Genomic DNA, 20,087 nt, shown 5'->3' with positions numbered 1-20,087 from the left:
GCCAAAGGGGCCAGAGGCTGGTACTCAGCTCCCTGACTTGATGGTGTCTGACCCCCACCCCGGGACGGCTGTGACTTTAGGCTCCAGTGGGCCACAGGCCCTGGGAGCCACCCCTGCTGCCTCTGCCCCATGGACCGGCCCCAGCACAGGGTACACTGGTCCAGACCTGGGGCCTCGGTTGCTGGGACCTCGGAAAGATTTTCCAGCATCCCTGGAAGAGGGATCTGCTGGGGTGGGTGAGCACCCAGCACGGAGGGCCCGGCCCCAGGGACTGGCAGACAGTGGGTGGTGACTGTTCCTTCACCTGCACGTGGCGGGAAGGAGGGGGGACTGGCCATGCAGATGAGCAAACACCCAACACCCGGAGGAGGTGAAATCGGTGCCCTAATTATGGTCGGTCGGCGAAGGGGCTTAAAGACCCATGAAACCCTCGCTTGCTGCTGAGCCCCTGCACCGCTAGGGAGGGAAGATGGACGGTGGTGAGTGACCCCAAACTAGAAGATGACCAAAAACCTCGGGGGCGGTGGGGCCTATACAAACACACGGTGCGCACACACACCCATGCGTGTGCACACAGAGATGGTCTTTTCACCCTCAGGCTGCCAGGCTGCAGCTGTCTGGCGTGTTGGGGAGTCTGTGGGAAGCCGGCCCCGACCCGGGTCACCCCAACGGGAGGGCAAGCAGATCACTCCTTTTCAGAAGGCAATGTCTATGGAAATTAAAACGCACACCCACTCGGACCCAGGACCCACTCCTGGGCATTTGCTGGTGGATGTGCTCGCACACTGCGGAATGGGTCTGCGTGCCAAGGTATATGCTACAGCGGCCGTTGTGAAAAAGAAGAAAAAAAGCAGGGTGGGAACAAACATCCATCAGTGGATGCGGGTCACATGCCTCATGGCCACCCCCGAGGAAAGCCGGGTGGCAGTTAGAAGGATTTGGGATCATGGCGGGTGAAAGCTGCCTGGGAAAGCCAAGGTGCACGGGTGCACGGTGGGGACAGCGAGCACAGGTCAACACCAATTTATGTTTTAAAAAAAGGGGGGGGGGGGAGAGTAATCCATACACATTGCATATATATATGCAGGAAGCATCACCAGGAATTCCCAAGAACCTGGTTGTCCCTGGGGGCAGGAACTGGATTGCTGAAGAAGGGGTGAGAGGGAGTGTGTTCTGGGTGCCTTTTCATGCCTCAACCACATGGATTTATTTTCTAATTCACAAAGCAAACATATGAAATTAAAAATAAGAAAAAACAAAGCCAAGAGGCAAAGAGGGCTTCCTGGAGGAGGTGACAGGTCTGGGATGCACTTCAGGGATAGGGAGGCCGGAGTAGGTGTGGGAAGGCGGGCAGTGTTAGGTTAGGGGTGTCCGTCAGAAGCCACGCAGTCCTGAGGTCAGTCCCCGATCCCCTCCTCCTTCCCATCTGGAGGCCCTGGGGACATCCCAAACACAGCCTGATGGAAACCAAAGGGATAGCAGAGGATGAGGGGCTCCTGCCTCCCCCAACCCTGACCCACTATGCAGACCGGCTGACCTGTTACCCTATAGCTGATCCCGGTGCCGTGCCCCTCTCCCCAGCTTCCAGAAGCTGTTGGACCCCATGGGGATGGGTAAATGATGGATGGGCAAGAGTCCCAATGTGGCTTGTCCAGACCCCACATGGGGCACCAACAGCCCACACAGGCCTTCCTGAATCCTCACCTGTACCCAGTCCCTGGCTCACACAGACCAGTGCACTGGGGGGAACGGGGGCAGGCTGAGGGCAGGCTGCTGCCCGCCACCCAGTCCAGGGGTGCCACAGGCTCACGGAAGCCTCACTGGTGATGACTGACGCCATTTGCCCAGCACCTACCCTACCAGGAGCCCACAAGGATGAGGTGATGAAGTTCCTGCAATATCCCAGGGGTTGGTAGGACCACCCCACTTTCCAGACAGGAAAACTGAGACTTACTGAAGTCAAACACCTTTCCAAAGGGGCAGGGGTGGGATTTGCACCCAGGTCTGCCACAACTCTGGGACACATGCTTTTCCTCCCACGAGGTTCCCGTGCCCCACCCTGACTGTCTTTCTGCTCCCTCCTGCGGTCCCAGAGTTAGGTTGGCAAACAGCTCAGAGCTGGGGGGCTTGGGGAGCTCCCCCTCCAGGCCCACTCTGTGCTGCAGCCACCCTCAGGCCGCAGGGACAGGCTTTTCTTTCCCGCTGGAACACTTTTCTCTATCTCAGTCTCCTGGACACCCTTCCTGGCCCACTGAGACCTCCTCCCCGGGCCTTTCTTCTCACCATGTCCCAGCGTAACTGGGAGCAGCTCAGTCCAGGGCCTGGGTCCCCCTCCTCACACCCCAGCACCGGGCCCTGCTGAACCCGCAGGTAACAGAGGCCTTGGAGGGTGAGGGCCACACCAGGGGTGAAAGCACCAAGGCCCGGAGGAACCTTTGCTGCAGGGTTTGGTCTGGACAGGCCTGCTCTCCCGCAGGGGGGACGGACGAGGCCCCCGGGAGACCACAGGCCCAGGCACCCAGACCGCACACCTGCCTGAAAGGCTCCCTCTGCCTCCCTCCTCGACTTGCCCCTGCCTTTGGGGGAGAAGGAAACCTGGGCGTGGGGAGGGGGGCATCCAGGAATTCTTGATTCTATGGAGGGATTCAGGGGTCCGGGCTCCTTGGGACGCTGACACGGGGGGTGCTTTATAATGGGTTGTTCACAGGATGCATGAGGACTGCAGCAGGTGAGCAAAGTGGGGCCTGAAGGGCAGGGGGGAGTCTGTGGAATCCTACAGCCACGGCGCTGGAAGGCTCGGGGGAGCCAACTTCTCCCAGCCCCGATTTTGGGGAGGGGGTGCTGAGGGTGGGGAGACAGAAGCACGGCTGGTGGCATCTGAGCCCAGGACGGGCCACCGGGGGCTGCGTTCCAAGGAAGAGAAAGGGTCCCCAGACAGAAACTGCCCGCAGCCCCAAGGTTTCCAGGAACGTCCTGAAGATGGCTTCGGAGTCCTGGTGTGCGTTTGCTGAAGGAGTAAGTGCAAAGTTGGAATCGGCTAAAATGATTGAAACATCAATTTTGAAACAGCCGCCCCTCCTGCAGCACCGACCTGTGCCAGACGCAGCGCGAGGCTCTGTCCGTACAAGGGGTTACCTAACCCTCACGCCACCAATGCCCAACGCCACACCCATTCTGAGTATGGGAAACTGAGGCCCAGACAGGCAACATAACATGCCCAAAGGCCCTCAGCTCGAGAGGGCAGAGCTGGATGGGGGTCAAGACTGACCTGAGACCCTCTGATGTGAGATCTCCCACTGCAGGACCTGATGGCAGAACCAGACCTGCTCTCAATTAGGGGCTGGATCGTCCGTCCCCTGGAGCCTCCTGAGACCTCCTGGGACCCCCTGGGAGGGGGTGCAGAGGGTGGGACGTGATGGTCAGGAGAAAGCCTCCTAAATCGGACTGCCCAGTGCAAGCTGGCTGGTTGACCCACTAAGTTATGTGGCTTTGGGCAAGTTCCTCACCCTCTGGGGACTCGCTTCCTCATCTGTAAAATGGGAGAAGTGGTCTAGCGACCTCGGCAATAATGCATTCAAGGTGCCTGGTGCTGGGCTGGGAGCAGAGGAGTCAACGTGAGCTACCATCCTCCTCCTCCTCATCTCTTCTTCTTTAGCACTAAGGCAGGAAAGGACCAGGAGGGGGTGGTGGGGGCTCTGGGGACCTGGGGACCCCCTTTCCTCTCCAGGGCTCCCCGGCAAAGGATGCCCTCCCAGAGGCGTGGAACGGGCAGCCGGCCCGTCATTCTGCATCACCCAGCCACCTCTCCTGGCCACCTCTCCCAGTTCCTACTGGGGACCAGCCCAGGGCCCTGCCTTCCAGCCCCAACATCTCCAGTGAGGAGGAAACTTCCTAATTCCTGCCCAGTGGTCACGCTAACCTCAGCCCACCTCCCTGGAGGGCCACAGCCCCAAATATCTGCCCTGCCCCCAGTCCCAAGGGTCTCTTGGTGACACGGAGGGGCTGGCCTGGGTGGCTTGGCTGTGTGTGTCAGTCTCAGTGCCCTGGAGGCTGAGCGAGGACTCAACTATGAAGGACCGGCCATGGGTGGGGTCTGAAGCAGACCCTCATACCATGGCACTCGGTCTTCAGAACCCCCATCCCACAGGGACACCAACTCCCACACAGACACCAACCCGTACATGGACATCAACCCCCACAGATGCCAACCCACACACACAACGCAAACCCACAGACGGACACCAACCCCTACATGGACGCCAACCCCCATGGACATCAACTCCCACAGATGCCAACCTGTACTTGGACATCAACCTGCACGTGACACCAAACTGCACATGGACATCAACCTGCACACAATGCAACCTGCAAACGGGTGCCAACCCCCACGGACACCAACCTGCACACAGATGCCCCCCCCCAATGGACACAACCCCACGGGCGTCAACCCCCACGGACGCCAGTCCGCACACGGACATGTGTGATCCCAGGCACTGCTCTACTCTGCACAGTCTCGTCTAATCCATGGACTGCCAGAGACGTGGGTATTGTCACCCTCTCCATTTCTCAGTGGAAAATGACAAAGGCAGGTAACCAGGCTAATCAGGACTGAGGGTTGGAGGAGGGAGATGGATAGAGAGAAGCTGAACAGGAGACTTACTTCAAATAGAACAAAGTCTGAAAAGTGTTTAGAAAGAAGCAGATAAAAACTAAATGTGGCTTTATTGCCCCTGAGCACCTGCACGGCCCCCACCTGGGCTACTGCTGGGCCCCACAGAGGCCTGGCTGGGGGGTGATAAAGGCAGCCTGTCACTCCTACATGACATGCAGCACGACTCAGGACTCAGCCCTCAGCCATCATGGACTGAAAGCTGCCTGCTCCCCCAAATGCTGCTCGCCCCTTGCTCCCGGCTCTGGTGCTCTTGGTGTATGGCCTGGCCCCCAACGGGTCCCTTGGCCCAGAGAGGTCCACCCTGGGCAGGTACTAATTAGTCACTTCAGGTTGTTCACCATGGGGTGCCCCCAACCCGATCTGCTCCTGCTAGGGCTGAGCTGTCGGGGCTGGGACAGCTGGAGGCCCAGGGTCACGGGGCTGATGGGGCCAGAGGGGGAGAAGGTCGCACTAGGGAAGGGGAGGAGTGAATCCAGAAGGATCCTGGGAGGCCCTCCCACCTCCTTTTCCTGAGGGTGCTCCCCCCACATCCCCCCTAAGGCAGTTAAAGTGGGTAGAAATCCAAGGGCCCCCCAATTCCAAGCCCCATCCCCACACTTACAGTCAGGCTTCAAGATTCCACAGCAGGGCTCCAAATAACACTCCCTGGGAAGAATGTGGGGCAGGGGTAGGGGGGTGTGGGATTTTCCCGCTGAAATGCTCATTCTGTGTCACACCACTAAGCCGAGCGACAGGGAGAGGGGTCCTCGGGGCAGTCACCCCCCGGCCTCTGACTCGGTGCTTACACATTCCCATGCTCCCGCCACCCTCTCCTTGCCCTGAAGGGTCAAGCTTGGCCCTGCCGGGTCCACAGGGGAGAGGCAGCCACGGGCTTTGCGAGTGCCCCCCATGTGCAAGCCCATCAGAGACAGCAAACAGACACACCCGCCTGTGCAGGCCTGGTCTTCAGCGACGCCAGCCTGGAACGGGGCCGACACCCCAGGATGCCTAAAAACACAACGGCCTTGCACTATCGCAGCCCCATCCGCGGACAGGGCAGCAAGGCTCGGGGACACACGTGATCAGACCCTGGCTGCACGGTGAGGGCACCAGGCAGATGGCAGGAACCTCAGGGGTGAAGGGCCTCACGGACGAGGTGGAGGCCCTCCTGATCAGAGAATAGGGTCGGGGCCCTGCAGGGTGTAGGAGAAGACCAGGCGGGTGGGGCTCGGGGGCTGGGGTGCTGGGCCCCGCAGGCAGGGCCTCAGGAAGGGCATGATTAGATTTCTGTGTAATCGAAGCCCCCTGCCTGCCATATGGAGCCCCCACTCCCGCGGGCGGCAGGATCAGGAAGCTCTAGGCCACTAGTGAGGGGGTCTTGAATGGAGGAGAGAGGAGGGGGCGGTAGGGATGGGGAGGGAGGGAGGATTCGAGAAAGGTTTGGGGGTAGAGGGGACAGTCTTGGAGATGGAGCGGACGCAGGGCAGGGCTGGTGGTGGTGGATGGATGTGCTGTTTTTACCAGGTCAGAGACCAAGTCTGGGGGAAGAAAATGAGCACCATTTGGGACAGGCCGAGTTTAGGGCACCCAACGTGGGCAGAGAGAAGGGCCACAAAGACCCTGTTTGAACAGAGAACCACTCCTGCCCCCTCTTCCAGGCTGAGTGCAGGACACACGGCTCATGGATCTAAGAAGCTGCTCTTCCAGCAGAGCCCGTGTGGACCCCCAGGGTCTCCCCACCTGACCCTCGCCCGCCAGCCTCACCCTTCCCCTGGGTCTGGGCAGGCCCCTTGCGCACCCAGTCTGAAGGAAAAAGTCCCCTCCCCAGTTAGATGTCAGATTAGTCATTACATCCTGCAATCTCCAGATCAGACCTTCCAGTGACTCAAAAGCAAAGCGGACCACCAGGGCCAGGGACAGAGGCCACCTCGCTGCCACCAGGCAGCTGGGGCCGCGATAACATGGGTTGGATCTGAGTAACAAGCTCACTCTCCTCGGATACCTGAGGCCCTGACTTAAACTTTCCCACTTGGTCCTCGCAACAACCCTAAGTGGTGGATTTTTATTATCCCTGTTTTAAAGAGGAGGAAACTGAGCCTCAGAGAATTTAAAAAATCTGGCTAAGGTCACCTCAGTAGCAAGTGACAAAATCTGGCTGAAAAACACATTTTCTTCACTGTTATTTGTACACCATCTGGGAAATGACTCTCAGAATGGGATCTTCCTTCTGGAGTGAACAGAAATGAGAGGACTGTGCTGGGGCTCAGAAGAGCTGGGAGTGGGGGGCCGGGCTGAACCCCACCTGCCTCCTGCCTGCTCTGGCAGCCTGTGGTCAGCCGGGCAGACAACCCCTCCCACAGAGCCTGGAAAGCGCCCAGCGGGGCCGGCCAACACATAGTAGGCTTTCTGGAAAGCTCTGCTGAGGCTAAACTTTGTTCGAAATCCATCCTGTCAGTCCCTGAACCTGTGACTTTTGAGCTCTGAAGGAAAAAGACTGAACTTTGAGAAGGATTTTCCGCCCACTGCCTCCACGGCTCGAGAAAGGGAGTGAATCAATCATGGCCGGGGAGGTGGGAGTGGCAAAAAGAAGGAAGGTCCAGTGCAGGGGCCTGGAGGGCGGAGAAGGAAGTCCAAGTGAGGGGCCAGGAGGCCCAGCCTGGGCTCGGCATGGACCCCACCCGGTCACTGGCCCAGGGAGTGGGCAGGGGGCTGTGCAGGAAGGAAGGCCCAGCCCCCCTCTCCATCCCTCCCTGCCCCTTCTCTCCCTCCGCTTGCCCCACACCAAGAGACCACCACCCAGACAGGGTCAGTGAGGGAGGCCACCCACCCCAGTGCCCACTCGCACTCCCTGAGCCCAGCGCTCCAGAAACGAGGCAGCCAGGAGAGGGCTCCGAGGGGCCAGAAGTGCCACCCCAGGGTCCACCCATGACCCTTCCTCTCCCCCACTCACTGGACCTGCTAGTGGTTACATGCAATTCCTGCAGCCTGGAACCAAGAGGCCTGCGTGGGCCGGGTGCGGTCCCCAGGCCGTCACTTCTCCAGGGTTGTTTGTCTATGAATAAACCCAGTCTCCCGGAGGTTCGGTACTGGAGGCCGCCACGGGCTGCCCAGCTCCCGCCCATGCTAAGCTGGCTCGGTGGTTTAAGAACACGGACTCTGGAGCTGAGGACCTGGGTTCAAATCCCCACTCCTCGGGAAGGCCAAACGGGGAGCCACTGCTCCTCAAAAGCTAGAGTTAACATATGGCTCAGCAATTCCACTGCTAGGTGTGATACACCCAAGAGAATCGAAAACGTGTGTCCGCACAAAAACTTGTATGTGAATGTTCACAGCAGCATTATTCGTAATAGCCAAAGAGTGCAAACGACCCCAATGCCCAACAACAGATGAATGGAGACACAAGAGGTGATCATCCATACAACAGAATAATATTTCACAATATAAAGAAATGAAGAACTGATCCAGGCTACAACATGGAGGAAACTTAGAAACACGATGTTCCAATGGAAGAAGCCAGAAATGTCCAGAATAGGCAAATCCACAAAGAAGAGAGGAGATGAGGGCTTGCCTAGAGCTGGGGAGAGGGGGGAATGGACAGTGACCACTAACGGGTATGGGATTTCTTTTTGGGGTGATGAAAATATTCTGGAATTAGTGGCGCTGGCTGCACAGCTCTATTAATGTACCACTGAATCCTCTACTTCAAAAGGGTGAACGATGGGGGTAAGTAAATTACAGCTTAAATAATAAAGCTGTTTAAAAAAAATCCCCACCCCTCACTTCTGGATTTCATGCTCTTGGACAAGATTCTGAACCACTTAATGCCCCTCAGTTTTCTCACCTGTAAAATGGGGCTAACAGCTGTACCTACTGGAGAAGGGTTGCTGTGAGGATCCCAACAGCTTGCACTGCAGCTCCCCTCCGGGTCAGTGCTTTCCCTCGGCCAGAACACAGCCGGGCTGCCCCTGGCGCCCTGCCCTCCCCTCGCCACACCCCACCCTGGCTCCGGCAGTCCCCCTCTCTGGCCCCGGTGTCTCTGCATGGCTGGTTCCCGCTTGTCATCTGGGTCTCGGCTCAGATGTCACCTCCCAACCAGACCTTCCTCTGACCATCGAACTCAACCCAGCCCCACCCCCGGCCCCATCACTTTCCTGTGTTACCGACTTCATCGCACTCAGCCCCTCTCTGAAATGTTGCTCACTTGTTCGTCCGTCTCCATCGACACGAAGACAAGCCCCATAAACTCAGGGATCCTGACTCGTTCCCTGGCACGGGGAGGGGTCTTGCACAGATTGGATGAGACGGGAGAGCCAGCGCTTGAACCTCAATCTATCTGGACCCAAAGCTCAGGCTGGCCTGGAAGCTGCAGACAACAGCAACCTGGCAACCCGCGAGGAGACCCAGGCAGCAGCGAGGACCGTGAGCCAACAGCTCAGTGAGCAAGAAGAGAAGGCACTGCGGCCCGGGGCCATTTTAGTGGAGGGACAGACACCCCCTACACACCCGCAAGCATCACTCCCCAGAGCCGCTCAGTGAAGACTCCAGGCTCTTAAACACAGAGGCAGTAAAAGGTCCAGTGTGCTTTATTTAAGGCAAGGAAGCGTGCAGGGCACTGAGAAGCGACTTTCCCCTTAAAAGTTTTAACTGAACATGCTCAGGACACGCAGAGTGGCTGGAGGCTCCAGTAAACCGAGAGCTGCTGGAGATCTTGGTTGGTTCTTTGGCGAGCCGAGGCCGCGAACTGCATGACACGGGGCCCCACTGGACCTAGCCAGCCAGCACCCAGCTTTCCTGTCTTGATGGAACCAGGTTTTCATTCAGGGCTGGGGCTCTTGCAACAGAGAGGTCTATTAACAAGGAAAAGCCTGCCACCCACGGGGCTCCAAGGGGCCAATGTGGTCTTTTACAGCTGCCCGTCTTGATCCACGGGGGTAGTGCCTTGGAAACGCTGGTCCTAAGGTTGAATACGTACTAGGGGGGTAAGGACAGAGGGGACCAGCCCTCCCAACCTACACCCCGAGTCACGGGTGATGCCGGGAAGACACTCATCCAGCCCCAAGGAGGCTTCCCGGAGGAAGGAGAGCCCGAGTGGACATCAAGGAGAAAGAAGAGTTTTGTTAAGTTTAAGGACTTGGCAAGAGCTGGCTGGCTGGTCTGAAGGTAGGCAACCACGCCTTCCGGTCTGCCCTGTGGCCCAGGGCAATCCTTTATGGCACTTCTTGTTATTCTCAAAAATGTCCCCATTTGGATGAGAAATTCTATGGTCACTGCAGAGTTACCTACTGCTACATAACAAATTACCCCAAAACTCAGTTTCAAGTAACAACATTTATTCTCTGTTTCTATGGGTTAGGAACCAGGGGCTTCTCGGCCAGGCATGGGGTCTCGGGAAGCTGCCATCGAGATGCCAGCTGGACTGGAGGGTCCACTTCCAAGGCGACTCACTCACGTGGCGGGCTGCTGGGGGGAGGCCTCTGTCCCTGTCCCCTGTGGGCCCCTCCTCAGGGCTGCTTGAGTGTCCTCATGACATGGCAGCTGGCTCCCTGAGAGCATGCCAGGCCAAAGCTGTCCTTTTCCAACCCAGACCCAGAAGTCACCAGCATGGCTCTGCCCCCAGTCTCTAACCCCAGCCACATTTAAAGGCGGTTGCTTGCACTTTCGAAGGGAGGTGTGACAAAGATTTGGAGTATTTTTTAACAGCCACAGTTACCCCCACAATAGGGCATGTGTGGAGTAGGGATGGGATAAAGCCAGAGAGGATAGAAGAGGAATTTTCACAAGGCCAGACAAGAATGGGAACCAGGAGCAGGGGGCAGGCAGAGAAGGAGGTCGAGTAAAGCAGGGATGAGGTGAGGGATCCAGAAGGAAGATGTGAAACCCGCCCAGCACCAACCTCCCGTGGGGCCTCGGTGGCTCCGCCTTGCACCTGCTCTGTCTTCTCCTGTGGGCCTTTGGGCCGCTCACCCTTTATCCTGGCTTTTCTTCCCAGTGGACCGAGCTCCTTTCCTAGCCCACTGGGTACCACACACAATGGGTGCAGGATGCAGTTTCTGAATGAACAAAACAGCAACTGGTGCAACCCCGAGCCATGGCCACCCAGCCATAGCACTGCAGCCAAGCACCCTGCAGGCTCACCCCCTTCTCCTTTCGGCCCCCAACCCAGGGCTCTGGCTGCACTAACCACATGGGCTGCCCTGCGGGTGGGCAGAGAAGCCAGAAAGCTGGATCACTCAGCGGACATGCTGGGGACGGGTCCAGGGTAGAGGCAAAGAAGAGGGCACGGGCAAGGAAGGTGGATGGTGATGAGTGGCCAGATGGGGCAAGGACAAGAACAGACCCTGCATCTTCCATAGCCGAGGCTGGGAAGTGGGATTGAGCCGGCTTCTTCCTCCGGAGCAGCAGCAAGCCATAGCTGCCATCTGAGTAGGGTGGGTAATAACACTGGGGTACACCTGTGCCCACCCACTCCGGCTGCCTGCCCAGACAACCTTCCTTCTTCCCCAGCACCTCTGCCTCCTGGCATCTTCCCATTCCACTCACACTTGGCTGGATGGTGCTGCCTCCTCCAGGAAGCCTTACTTGCTGTCAGCTCTGAGGTCCTATAGCATACTGGCTGCCTATTCCCAAAAGCCCTACACCTAAATGACCGGAGTCCTTCGTTCATTCCCTGAGGGGAGTGACAGAATCTTCACTTCCTAGAATCAGAGTGTGATTTGCGCTTGTTATCAAGTCTTAAAAATGCCTCCTAAATCCAGGCTTTACAACTTCTGCCCCCAGACTGGTGCCAGCAAACTCATCCAGGGCATTTTCCTATCTCTTGGCTTACTGGTGTTTACGGTGGACCAGGTCCTGTTCTCAGAGCTTCATGAGGTTTAATCTCACTAAATCCTCACAACCTAAGCAGCAGGTGTGATCACTATGCCTATTGTAAAGGTAAAAAAATGACAGCTCAGAGAGGTTAAGTAACTTGCCCAAGGTCACACAGCTTGGAAGTGATAGCACTTGGATTCTAACTAAGTGCCCTAACCCCCTGCTAGCCTAGCTTTTCCTAAACTGTAAATGGTGGCCTCAGTCCAGTGCACAGAGGGAAACAATGAGGACTCTGGATGGATTTTTTGCAGTTTTAAACTTTTCTCCCATAAATGCCTTTTAAGCCTTTAGTGCTTGCTATGGCTTGTTGGCAAGTTTCTCTACAGGCAGCAACATGAATGAACTAGAAGAGGCCAAAATGAACCAGAGACCTGCAGACAGCAGATCCGGCCCAGGCAGGCAGCTGGGGTTTCCTGTGGGCACATGCTTACCATATACTTACCTAGTTACCTGTTTTGCCTATCAAATACGATGGACTTTCTAGGAAGTTTAAAAATAATTCTAGGAATTTAAAGATCACAGCATTTCACAGCAGAAGAGAGGGTGCTGTGGCTTGCTGCCACCTAAGCCCATTTCGGATAAGAACCTTGCCCAAACCACCTTGCACTGCTCACGGCCTCTCGGCAGCACCTCTGCTAAGTGGCTCCCGGCCTCGGGGAGCCCAAACCAGTCTGCTCATGCACCTGTCAGAGTGGGTACTGGGGCAGGTGCTACAGCCAGACTTCCTGGGTTCAAATCCCAGCTCTGCCACTTCCTCATGACCTTGGTCACTCAAGTTCCTTCATCTTCTCATTTGTAAAATGTGGGCTATAGGGCTTCTCCTTTACAGGGCTGTTGTAAGGATTACATGAGCTAATACATGCACAGTACTTGCAGTAGTGCCGGTCATGCGGTGATCGTTTGTCAGTGGGAGGTACTGTTACTGTGGTGGTTGTTGTTATTACTGTATCTTCATTGGTCGCTCCCAGTTTTGCTTTACCGGGTCATAGAGAACAAACCTATGTCCTGGAAAAGCCTTCCGTGCACACAAAGGAGTGAGCAGTCCTGTCTCCAGCTCATTCCCAGGCAAGCCATGGCCCTAAAACTGAAGGAGGGGGATCTGGAGGTGGGTGCAGGTGCCAGTGGGGTGTTGGCAAGCAGGGTGGGGGGAAGCACTGGGATCCCTCCAAGACCTGAGGACACTGTGCCAGTTCCTAACCCAGTGGTGGGAACACAAACAACTCTGAGGCCACGGGGCTGGGCCCCTAATCCACAGGGTACACGCTACAGGTGGCTCACCCACAGCACAGGGTCCTCCAGCTCCCCGAGAATGGAATTTTCCATGTGGCAGGCCCCAGTGGTGAATCCTGATTGGTCCGTGATGGTCTCATTCCCTGTGCCAGTGATTGGTTTAGGCATGTACATGTGACCCAGCTCTGACCAATGAGAAGAGGAAGTCTGTGCAAGGGTGGGAAGTGGGGTACTCTAGAAAGGCTTTCTCATGGACACCCTGGAGGCACCAGCCCTTTCCCTGCCCTCTGGGTTTCTTCCTGACTGCCCACAAGGCCCGGAGCTGCCAGAGCCATTACTCAGAAAGCCACACTGTCACACCAAACAGAAAGACGGGTAGACCCAGGCCCTTGTTAAGCCTTTAAGTCAAACAAGCCTGGAACAGCTCAACTCCTGACCTCTTACTACAAGAAGTTCAAATTCCTTATTGTTTAAGCCAGTGAAGTCGTGGATTTTTTGTTACTTGCAGCCCAAAGCATTCTTCTTGACATTCCACAGTCACATATCATCATTACGCGATTAAGGCCATCCTACCGGAGGAAGGGTCTTAGCCTAGCTGTGCACTCAAGAATGACTTCTCGGAAGAGGTAACGCTAAAATGGAATCTAAAAGGATGAGCGGACAAAGTGGGGTAGGGCATGGAGTAACATTCCAGGCAGAGGAGGCAGACAGAACAGAGGCCCGAAGGCTGCAAACACCAGAGGGTGCGTGGGGGGCCCTAGAAATAATCTGAGAGCCCAGGGAGATGAGGCTGAAGAGAAGGACCCGTGGGTCAGACGGCCTAGAAGCAGCCAGGCCCCGGAACCACAGGTTTAGCCTAAGGGCAGACGGGAGGCTCTGTGGACGGCCTTGACTCTGGTAACCCAGGGTCTCGACTCCAGCTTTGTGTCGAGGGCAAGTGCAGTCAGACGGCCTTTGGACCCCCTATTCCAGCCATACCCGGAAGCCCCCCTGAAGGACCTGGGCAGGGTGCTGCTTGGCAGAGCCAGGTCAGAGTCACTGGGCCCCACTTCTGCCGGGTGTGATTCTGCCTGCCTTGCCACTTCCAGCCCCCAGGGCACTCCTAAGAGACTCTGGAAAATACATGGTGGAAATCTGGGTCAATCCGTGCATGGGTTGGGCATCCATCAAACAGACATTTACTAAGTGCCTACAAAGCAGTGTGCTGAGCACAGCGGGGACAGGACCCGGTTCAAGTCCCAATTCTCTTTCTTCCCAGCTGTGTGACCTTGAGCGAGCCATTTTACTTCTCCGAACTTACTGTCTTCCCTTCTATGGAATATGTGGCGAAATGAATGGGAGCTCTTAGTATCCCGGGCCCATGGAGGAGAGGCGAGAAAAAGATGCAGGAAAAACGTCCTGAGATTAAGGTTTGCAATCTAGGAGGGAGAATAAGGACAAGCAAACAATACATCGTTATGGACCAAAGATGAGAAGTGAGGTGAGTTTGGGGGGGGGTGGGTGGGGAGGGAAGGACATCTGAACTCTGCCTGGAAGAAGCAGAAAGTCTGGATGGGCAGTAATGAGGGGCAAGCAGTCCTGGCGGAAGAAAAGGCTCACGAAGGCCAGAGGCTCAATTCTGTGCTCCTCAAATAGAAGGGCTGAGTGAAGCTGTTGATTACAGACATCATTCATGACCTGCTGTAACAGAAACACTGAGCAGAAAGATGATTCAGATCCCAAGCTCTACCACTTACGGTGTGACCTTGAGCAAGTCACTCAACCTTCAAGCCACCGAGTCCTTCTTTGCAAAGCAGGTATAGTGAATACCTAATTCAGTTATTGCACCATTGTACAGGCAGTACCTGGGAACCGGGATCCCCATTTCCACCTAGTTAATTCCTGTTATAAAACCCTGACCTCAAGCACCCCTCCTTTCAGGCAGTCCCCCAGCCCCCTCCTCTGCCCCACTAGACCATTCCTTCCCTTGCCAGCCTCTTTCCTTCTCCCACCAGACTCTGGGCTTTGCAGGAGGAAGGGCAGGGTACCTCAGCATTTCGTGGACCCAGCTGTATCGGGAGTGGGGGTCTAGGAAGATATCACTAGGTCTTGGGGGATGAACAGGAGTCTTCTGGGGGGAGGCGGGAGAATTCCCTGAGGAAGAGGTGCAGGTACCAAATCTCAGAGGTGTGACAAGGCACAATAAGGTAAACTGCGAGTTGCTGAAGCATTTGTGTGTGTGTGAGTGTGTGTGTGTGTGTGTGTGTGTGAGATTAAAGATGAGGAACCAGGGTCCTGGTCCCTAAAGTCCTCAGGATTCCACCCTAGAGGGAGCGACTGAACAGTTTCAAACAGAAATGTGCTGCACTTGGTGGGATGGACTGGTGAGGGAGAGCAGGTCATGTAGAGACCCTCAGGGGGCAGTGTGGGTTAGAGCCAGAACTTGGTGGGGGGTGGCTGTCAGGGCTATGGGCCACCACCTGGGGGAGGCACTGTGGGAAGAGTCCAGGAGGATCCGAAGTTCCACCCCATTACCCTCATACTTGCTAAAAAGCCATTTTCCACAAGCATCCGGTGCCACCCAGGCAGCAGCTCTGGGAGAACCAGTGGGCCAAGAGGGCTGCCCCATTTTACAGGTGGGCAAAGTGAGAGCCAGAGAAGGAAAGGGCCCTTGCCAAGTGACTCCGGCAATGAGGACACTAGGCACGGCCCCAAACCCAGAGGGCTCAGGGCAGCAGCTCTCAGCTAGTTGACAAATGTGCGCAGCACTTTCTGGACCCAAACCCTGGAGGCATGGAGATGACCTTTGGCCTTTGACCTCTGAGTCATCTTGAGACTGGGCTGGTCACCTGGGCCCCAGAACTGCTGCCTCCTGCAGGAGAGGGAGATGGGGGAACCCATGGAGGAAGACGATTGCCCGGGTCAGAGAAGACAGGAGGGGCTCACCCCAGGGACTCCTCCAAACTGGACCCCGGTGGGGGTGGGAGGAGTGGGGACAGGGCTGGGAGAGGGCCATCCTTCCTGCAAAGGGACCTGGACGGAGAGCACCCACCCTCTGCTGCTTTTCTGAGAAGCCCCCAAATGACCCCTCCTCCCAACACCCAGGGCCCGAGCACAGCCGCAGCCTGAGTCATCACCCCATTTGAATGGGAACCGAGAAATCAGCCAGGGGGGCTGTTGGGGGCCGAGGGCCAAGAGTGGGAAAAACAAGGCAGCTCGGTTACCTCTAGCCTGGGAACCCTGAGACTGGCTGGGGGGTGGGGGGCAGAGGGCAGAGAGGGGCAGGCTTGGAGGGTTTTGACAGCCAGAGAGGGGTTTGGGGGGTGGGGTGGGGTGGGAGAGGGGCTGTTCAGAATCAGAACTGCTGGCTTTTGTTTTCAAATGACCTGTTTAATAATTAGCTCTGCAATCAAAGGGGCAAGGCTCCCAGGTCTCTGGCCCAGAAGAAGGCAAGGATTTCAAACCTCCACACCCCCAAGAGCAGTCAAGGGAAGAAAGTAAACAAAATGCCAGTGGCTGATCATTCTCATCTCGCAAACAATGGCAGGACTGAGCTCCCCGACGCAGACACACGCATCAAAGTGAGATTTCCAAGCAAGAACTTTAACGGGCAGATGAGGCACTCCGAATGAATTATTTCTCCCGTCCCATGAGAGTGTCCAAGGTGGCAGCCTAGGAGACATCATTTTAACGTTAACCTTGACCCCTAATTCACTCATTCATTTTGAAGTCAGGGAGAACCACCTCCGCCCCAATACCTCCAAAACCAACAGGGGACAACTTCATCATCCCTTTTAACAGTCATAGCGGTGAGGAAATGAGGGATTTAAGTTACAGCAGCTATCTGGCTCGCCCTCTTAAAAAAAAAAATAAAAAAAAATCCTAATCCAGGCCCCCACCCGGCTCACAAAGTCAAACCCTCACCTGGCACTGGGAAAACCCAAGTTGTGTGTGTGTGTGTTTTTTCACCTCCCAAGGCCTTCAACTATTTTTCCCCCTGCAGCATCCAAGCCCAGCCCAAAGGCAGATCCATAAACACTCCCGCTCCTCCCCCTTCCACGGCTCCGCAACCCCCCACCCCCCACCTTCCTGGACCCCAAGGAGAAAGAATCCCGGCGACCCTCCCCCGCGGCCCCTCCCCTCCCCCGCCCCCCCCCCCCCGCGCGTCCGCAACCCTCGCAGGCACCTGGAGATAAACACCCGCTGAGGATTTTATGATTTTCCTCCCCGGGTAGCCGCGCTCAGCACAGTCCCTCCCCCCCGCCGCGGCGAACGGGGCCGGCCCAACCGAGGGATTGGGGGATGGGGGGCTGCCAGTTTGTTTTTTGCCACCGCCGCGTCCCCACACCTGTTTTCCATTCATTCATTCCTTCGTTCATTCATTCATGGATTGGCCACTGCAACCTCCCCCGCCCTCCGGATTTCGCGGAGGGGGTGGCAGGGAGTGGGGGGGGCGCTGAGGTGCGGGAAGACAGCGGCGGGGGTGCATCCGCGGGGGTCAGGGTGGAAGGACCCGGTTGGAGGGCGGATGGGTGGGCTTTGTCCAAAACAAGGCGAGCAGCGCCGGCCGCCGGCGGGGCGGGGGCGGGGACGAGGGCGCTCCCCGGGGCCCGAAGTTGTTTTCCGGGCCGCCGCGGCGAGGACGGGCGCCCCGGGTGCGCCTCTTTGTCTCTCCCCGGCCGGCGCCTCGTCCCCGCGCCGCGTCCCCGCGCTCACCTGGTCTTGGAGGACAGGAAGGCAAGTTTGATCAAGCCGTAGGTGAAGAGCGGGATACTCTCCTTGGCGACGCTGGCAACTTGCAGCCGGTGCTCCAGGATGTGGAGTTCCATCGTCCGCCCGCGCTCGGCGGCGGCTCATCGGCGGGGGGCGAGCCGGCGGCCCCCGCCCCCTGCGCGCCCCAGCCGGCCCCGAGCCGCGGCGGGCACCGGCCCGGGGGACGGCGAGCTCCGGCGCGGGCGGGGGGCGGCGGCCCGGGAGGGGCAGACAAAGGGGAGGCCCGCCAAGTTGCGAGGGGCTGCGGGCGGGAAGAGCCAGGCGGCGGAGGCGGGCGACGGAGGCAGCGCTGGCGGAGGAGCGGCGCGCGGCGCCGGGCGCGGGGAGCAGCTGGTGTTCGGTGGAACAAACAACTTGCCACTCAAACGGGGGCCCACTGCGCAGGCGCGGCCGTGGCGGGGCATGCCGGGACTTGTAGTCCGGCGCGCGCGGCCTGGGCGCCGTCGACCGCTGCTGTCAGCGGGGCTGGGCGGCCGCTTGGGGTGCTGGGGAGAATGCGGGAAGGGGTGAGGAGTGGCCTGCAGGCTCGCGGGGGAGGCCGAGGGAAGACACCGGGGACTTCCAGGCAGCCCGAGCATAGGACAGGCTCGGTCGCCCAGCGCTGGGGACTAGGCGCTCCGGGGTGCCAGGCGAGCGGCGGAAACAGCTCGGGCGCTGGAGGAGGCCTGAGTCGGTGGGCGGGGGGCTGCGGCTCCAGAGCAGAGAAGCGATCCAGAAAGGGGTGCTGAGGACGGAGACGTGGCCAGGCTGTGTGTGGGAAGGGGAGTGTCAGAGCTGACCCCTGAACGATCAAAGAGGGTTTCCTGGAGGAGGGGGCCTCTAGGGTGGGCTTTGAAGTATGGATGGGAGCCCGCCAGCTGGGCGGGGGAAGGGAGTGCAGGGCCGCGGCCTTCCAGGCAGAAGGAACAGCGCGTCCAAAGGCACAGAAGCGTGAAAGCCCCCACGGTGCTGTGTTTAGCTTTGTTGGAGCGGAAAATGTGAGGGAGGAGAGGCGAGAGATAAGGCTGGCGCGGTAACCAGGAGTCGGGTCAAGAGGGGTCACGTGTGCAGAGCTGTCGAGGGGGCCGCTCGTCCCGTGGGAGAGGCCGAACGAGGGCAGAACCTGAGCTGCATCTGGAGGTCTTCACCCCAGGGCCAGTGTACCAGTGACCCCATCCCGCCAAACCTCCCTCTTAAGGGCTGACTGGTTTTCAAATTGTCCGGTTTCTGGTTGCTGGTGCTTGCCCTTTGGGAGAGTAATCTGGGGACATGATCTGTCAGCTCTGCTTGCCGGGGCAGGCTGGAAACTCTTATTTTTGAGGAAAATTCTCACTCCGTTCTCTCACAGTCGCTTGACTCGCCTCTAGATGAGGATGTTTGGTAGGAATATAGGAGGCTTCCTCATTTCTACAAAGGGGTGCGAAGTTGTCAGCTGGGGTGGCTCGCAGAGCGCACCTACCCCCTTCCTCACTTTGTTTTCACTAAAGAATTTATCACTTAATATAGAATATATTTGCTTTGTTATTATTATTATTATTATTATTATTATTGCCCATCTCCCTTTCTAGAATCTCAGTTCCGTGAAAGCAGTGAGTTTTGTCTGCTTCGTTCTCTCTTATATCCCCAAAGCCTGCAATAGCGGGTAAAATGTGAGAACCACTCATTCAATATTTGTGGACTGAATAAACAGATACCCCTATTTGCTTAGAATCCAGAGGGCTACAGATAACATCAATGTGTGAAGCACTTGAGCCCTGGGCTGTAGAGAGATGGTCCTGGGAAATGAGGCCTGCCTGAAGGCAGAGACTCCAATTTAAAAAAAAAAAAAAAAAAAAAAAATGGAAAAAACCCAACAGGTGAAACAAAACAAATGAGGCTAAGTGCAGGATTTGGCCAGTTTCCTGAATTCTGCTCTGGATGTTCTAAATCAGTATTTTTCAATCTGCAGGTCATGGCCCTGAGTGGATGGTCAATTTAGCAAGGCATGACAGGCTTTTTTTTTTTTTTAAACACAGAATTAATAAGTAGAAAATTGTGTAGTAAGGATAGATGACTATTATCTTTACTATGTTTCATGAAGCCTTCATTTTGGACGTGTGTGTGTGTGTGTGTGTGTGTTTCTGGGGGGGGGGGCAGTGTTACTGGATCTTGATGTAAGCGGTATTTCTCCCTGGAGGTCTTGGTCAAAAATGTTTGAAAACGGCATAGGCTTTATCTTTAATCAAGCCAGGCCATCATAAATTTACACATTTATGAATTGGTTTGACTTGCACAATTGTTTTCACTGAGTGGTATTTGGTCTTTAAGATTTTTGCTAAACTGACAACTGAAAGTAATGTTGGAATGTTAAGGGTTGCTAAATCTAGAGGATGGCTTGCGGCTGGGTCTGGGGTGAGGCAAGTGAGGTCTCAGGGCCCCAAATTTAAGGAGCCACTTTCAAGATCACACAAGGTCAGGGTCAGCAGTTTCCTGGTGGAATTCTCTCCTCTCTTGATTCCTTAGCGTTGTATGTTCCCAGTTCCTCTGGGTTTTCCAACTCAGGTTTCTCTTCCTCTGCCCCATCCTAAACAAGGCGGAAGCCCACCTCATATAGGGTGAGGGGGAG

At 56.7% G+C, this 20,087-nt stretch overlaps 1 protein-coding gene across 1 annotated transcript in view; it reads right to left on the bottom strand.

The window, feature by feature from the left end:
* CASTOR2 (cytosolic arginine sensor for mTORC1 subunit 2) overlaps positions 1-17,700 on the bottom strand; it is a 56,576-nt gene extending 38,876 nt beyond the window's left edge. Inside the window, exon 1 of the mRNA XM_037814467.1 lies at positions 17,447-17,700. Within this exon, the coding sequence (XP_037670395.1) occupies positions 17,447-17,559 (113 nt within the window). The 5' untranslated portion in view covers positions 17,560-17,700. The remainder of the gene's footprint in view (positions 1-17,446) is intronic.
* Positions 17,701-20,087: the final 2,387 nt, after the last annotated feature.

The sequence above is a fragment of the Choloepus didactylus genome, chromosome 21 (genome assembly GCF_015220235.1).
Source record: "Choloepus didactylus isolate mChoDid1 chromosome 21, mChoDid1.pri, whole genome shotgun sequence".
Taxonomy (NCBI): Eukaryota; Metazoa; Chordata; class Mammalia; order Pilosa; family Megalonychidae; genus Choloepus; species Choloepus didactylus.
Note: the sequence above shows the minus strand (reverse complement) of the source record. Positions and strands in the feature narration are given on the sequence as shown.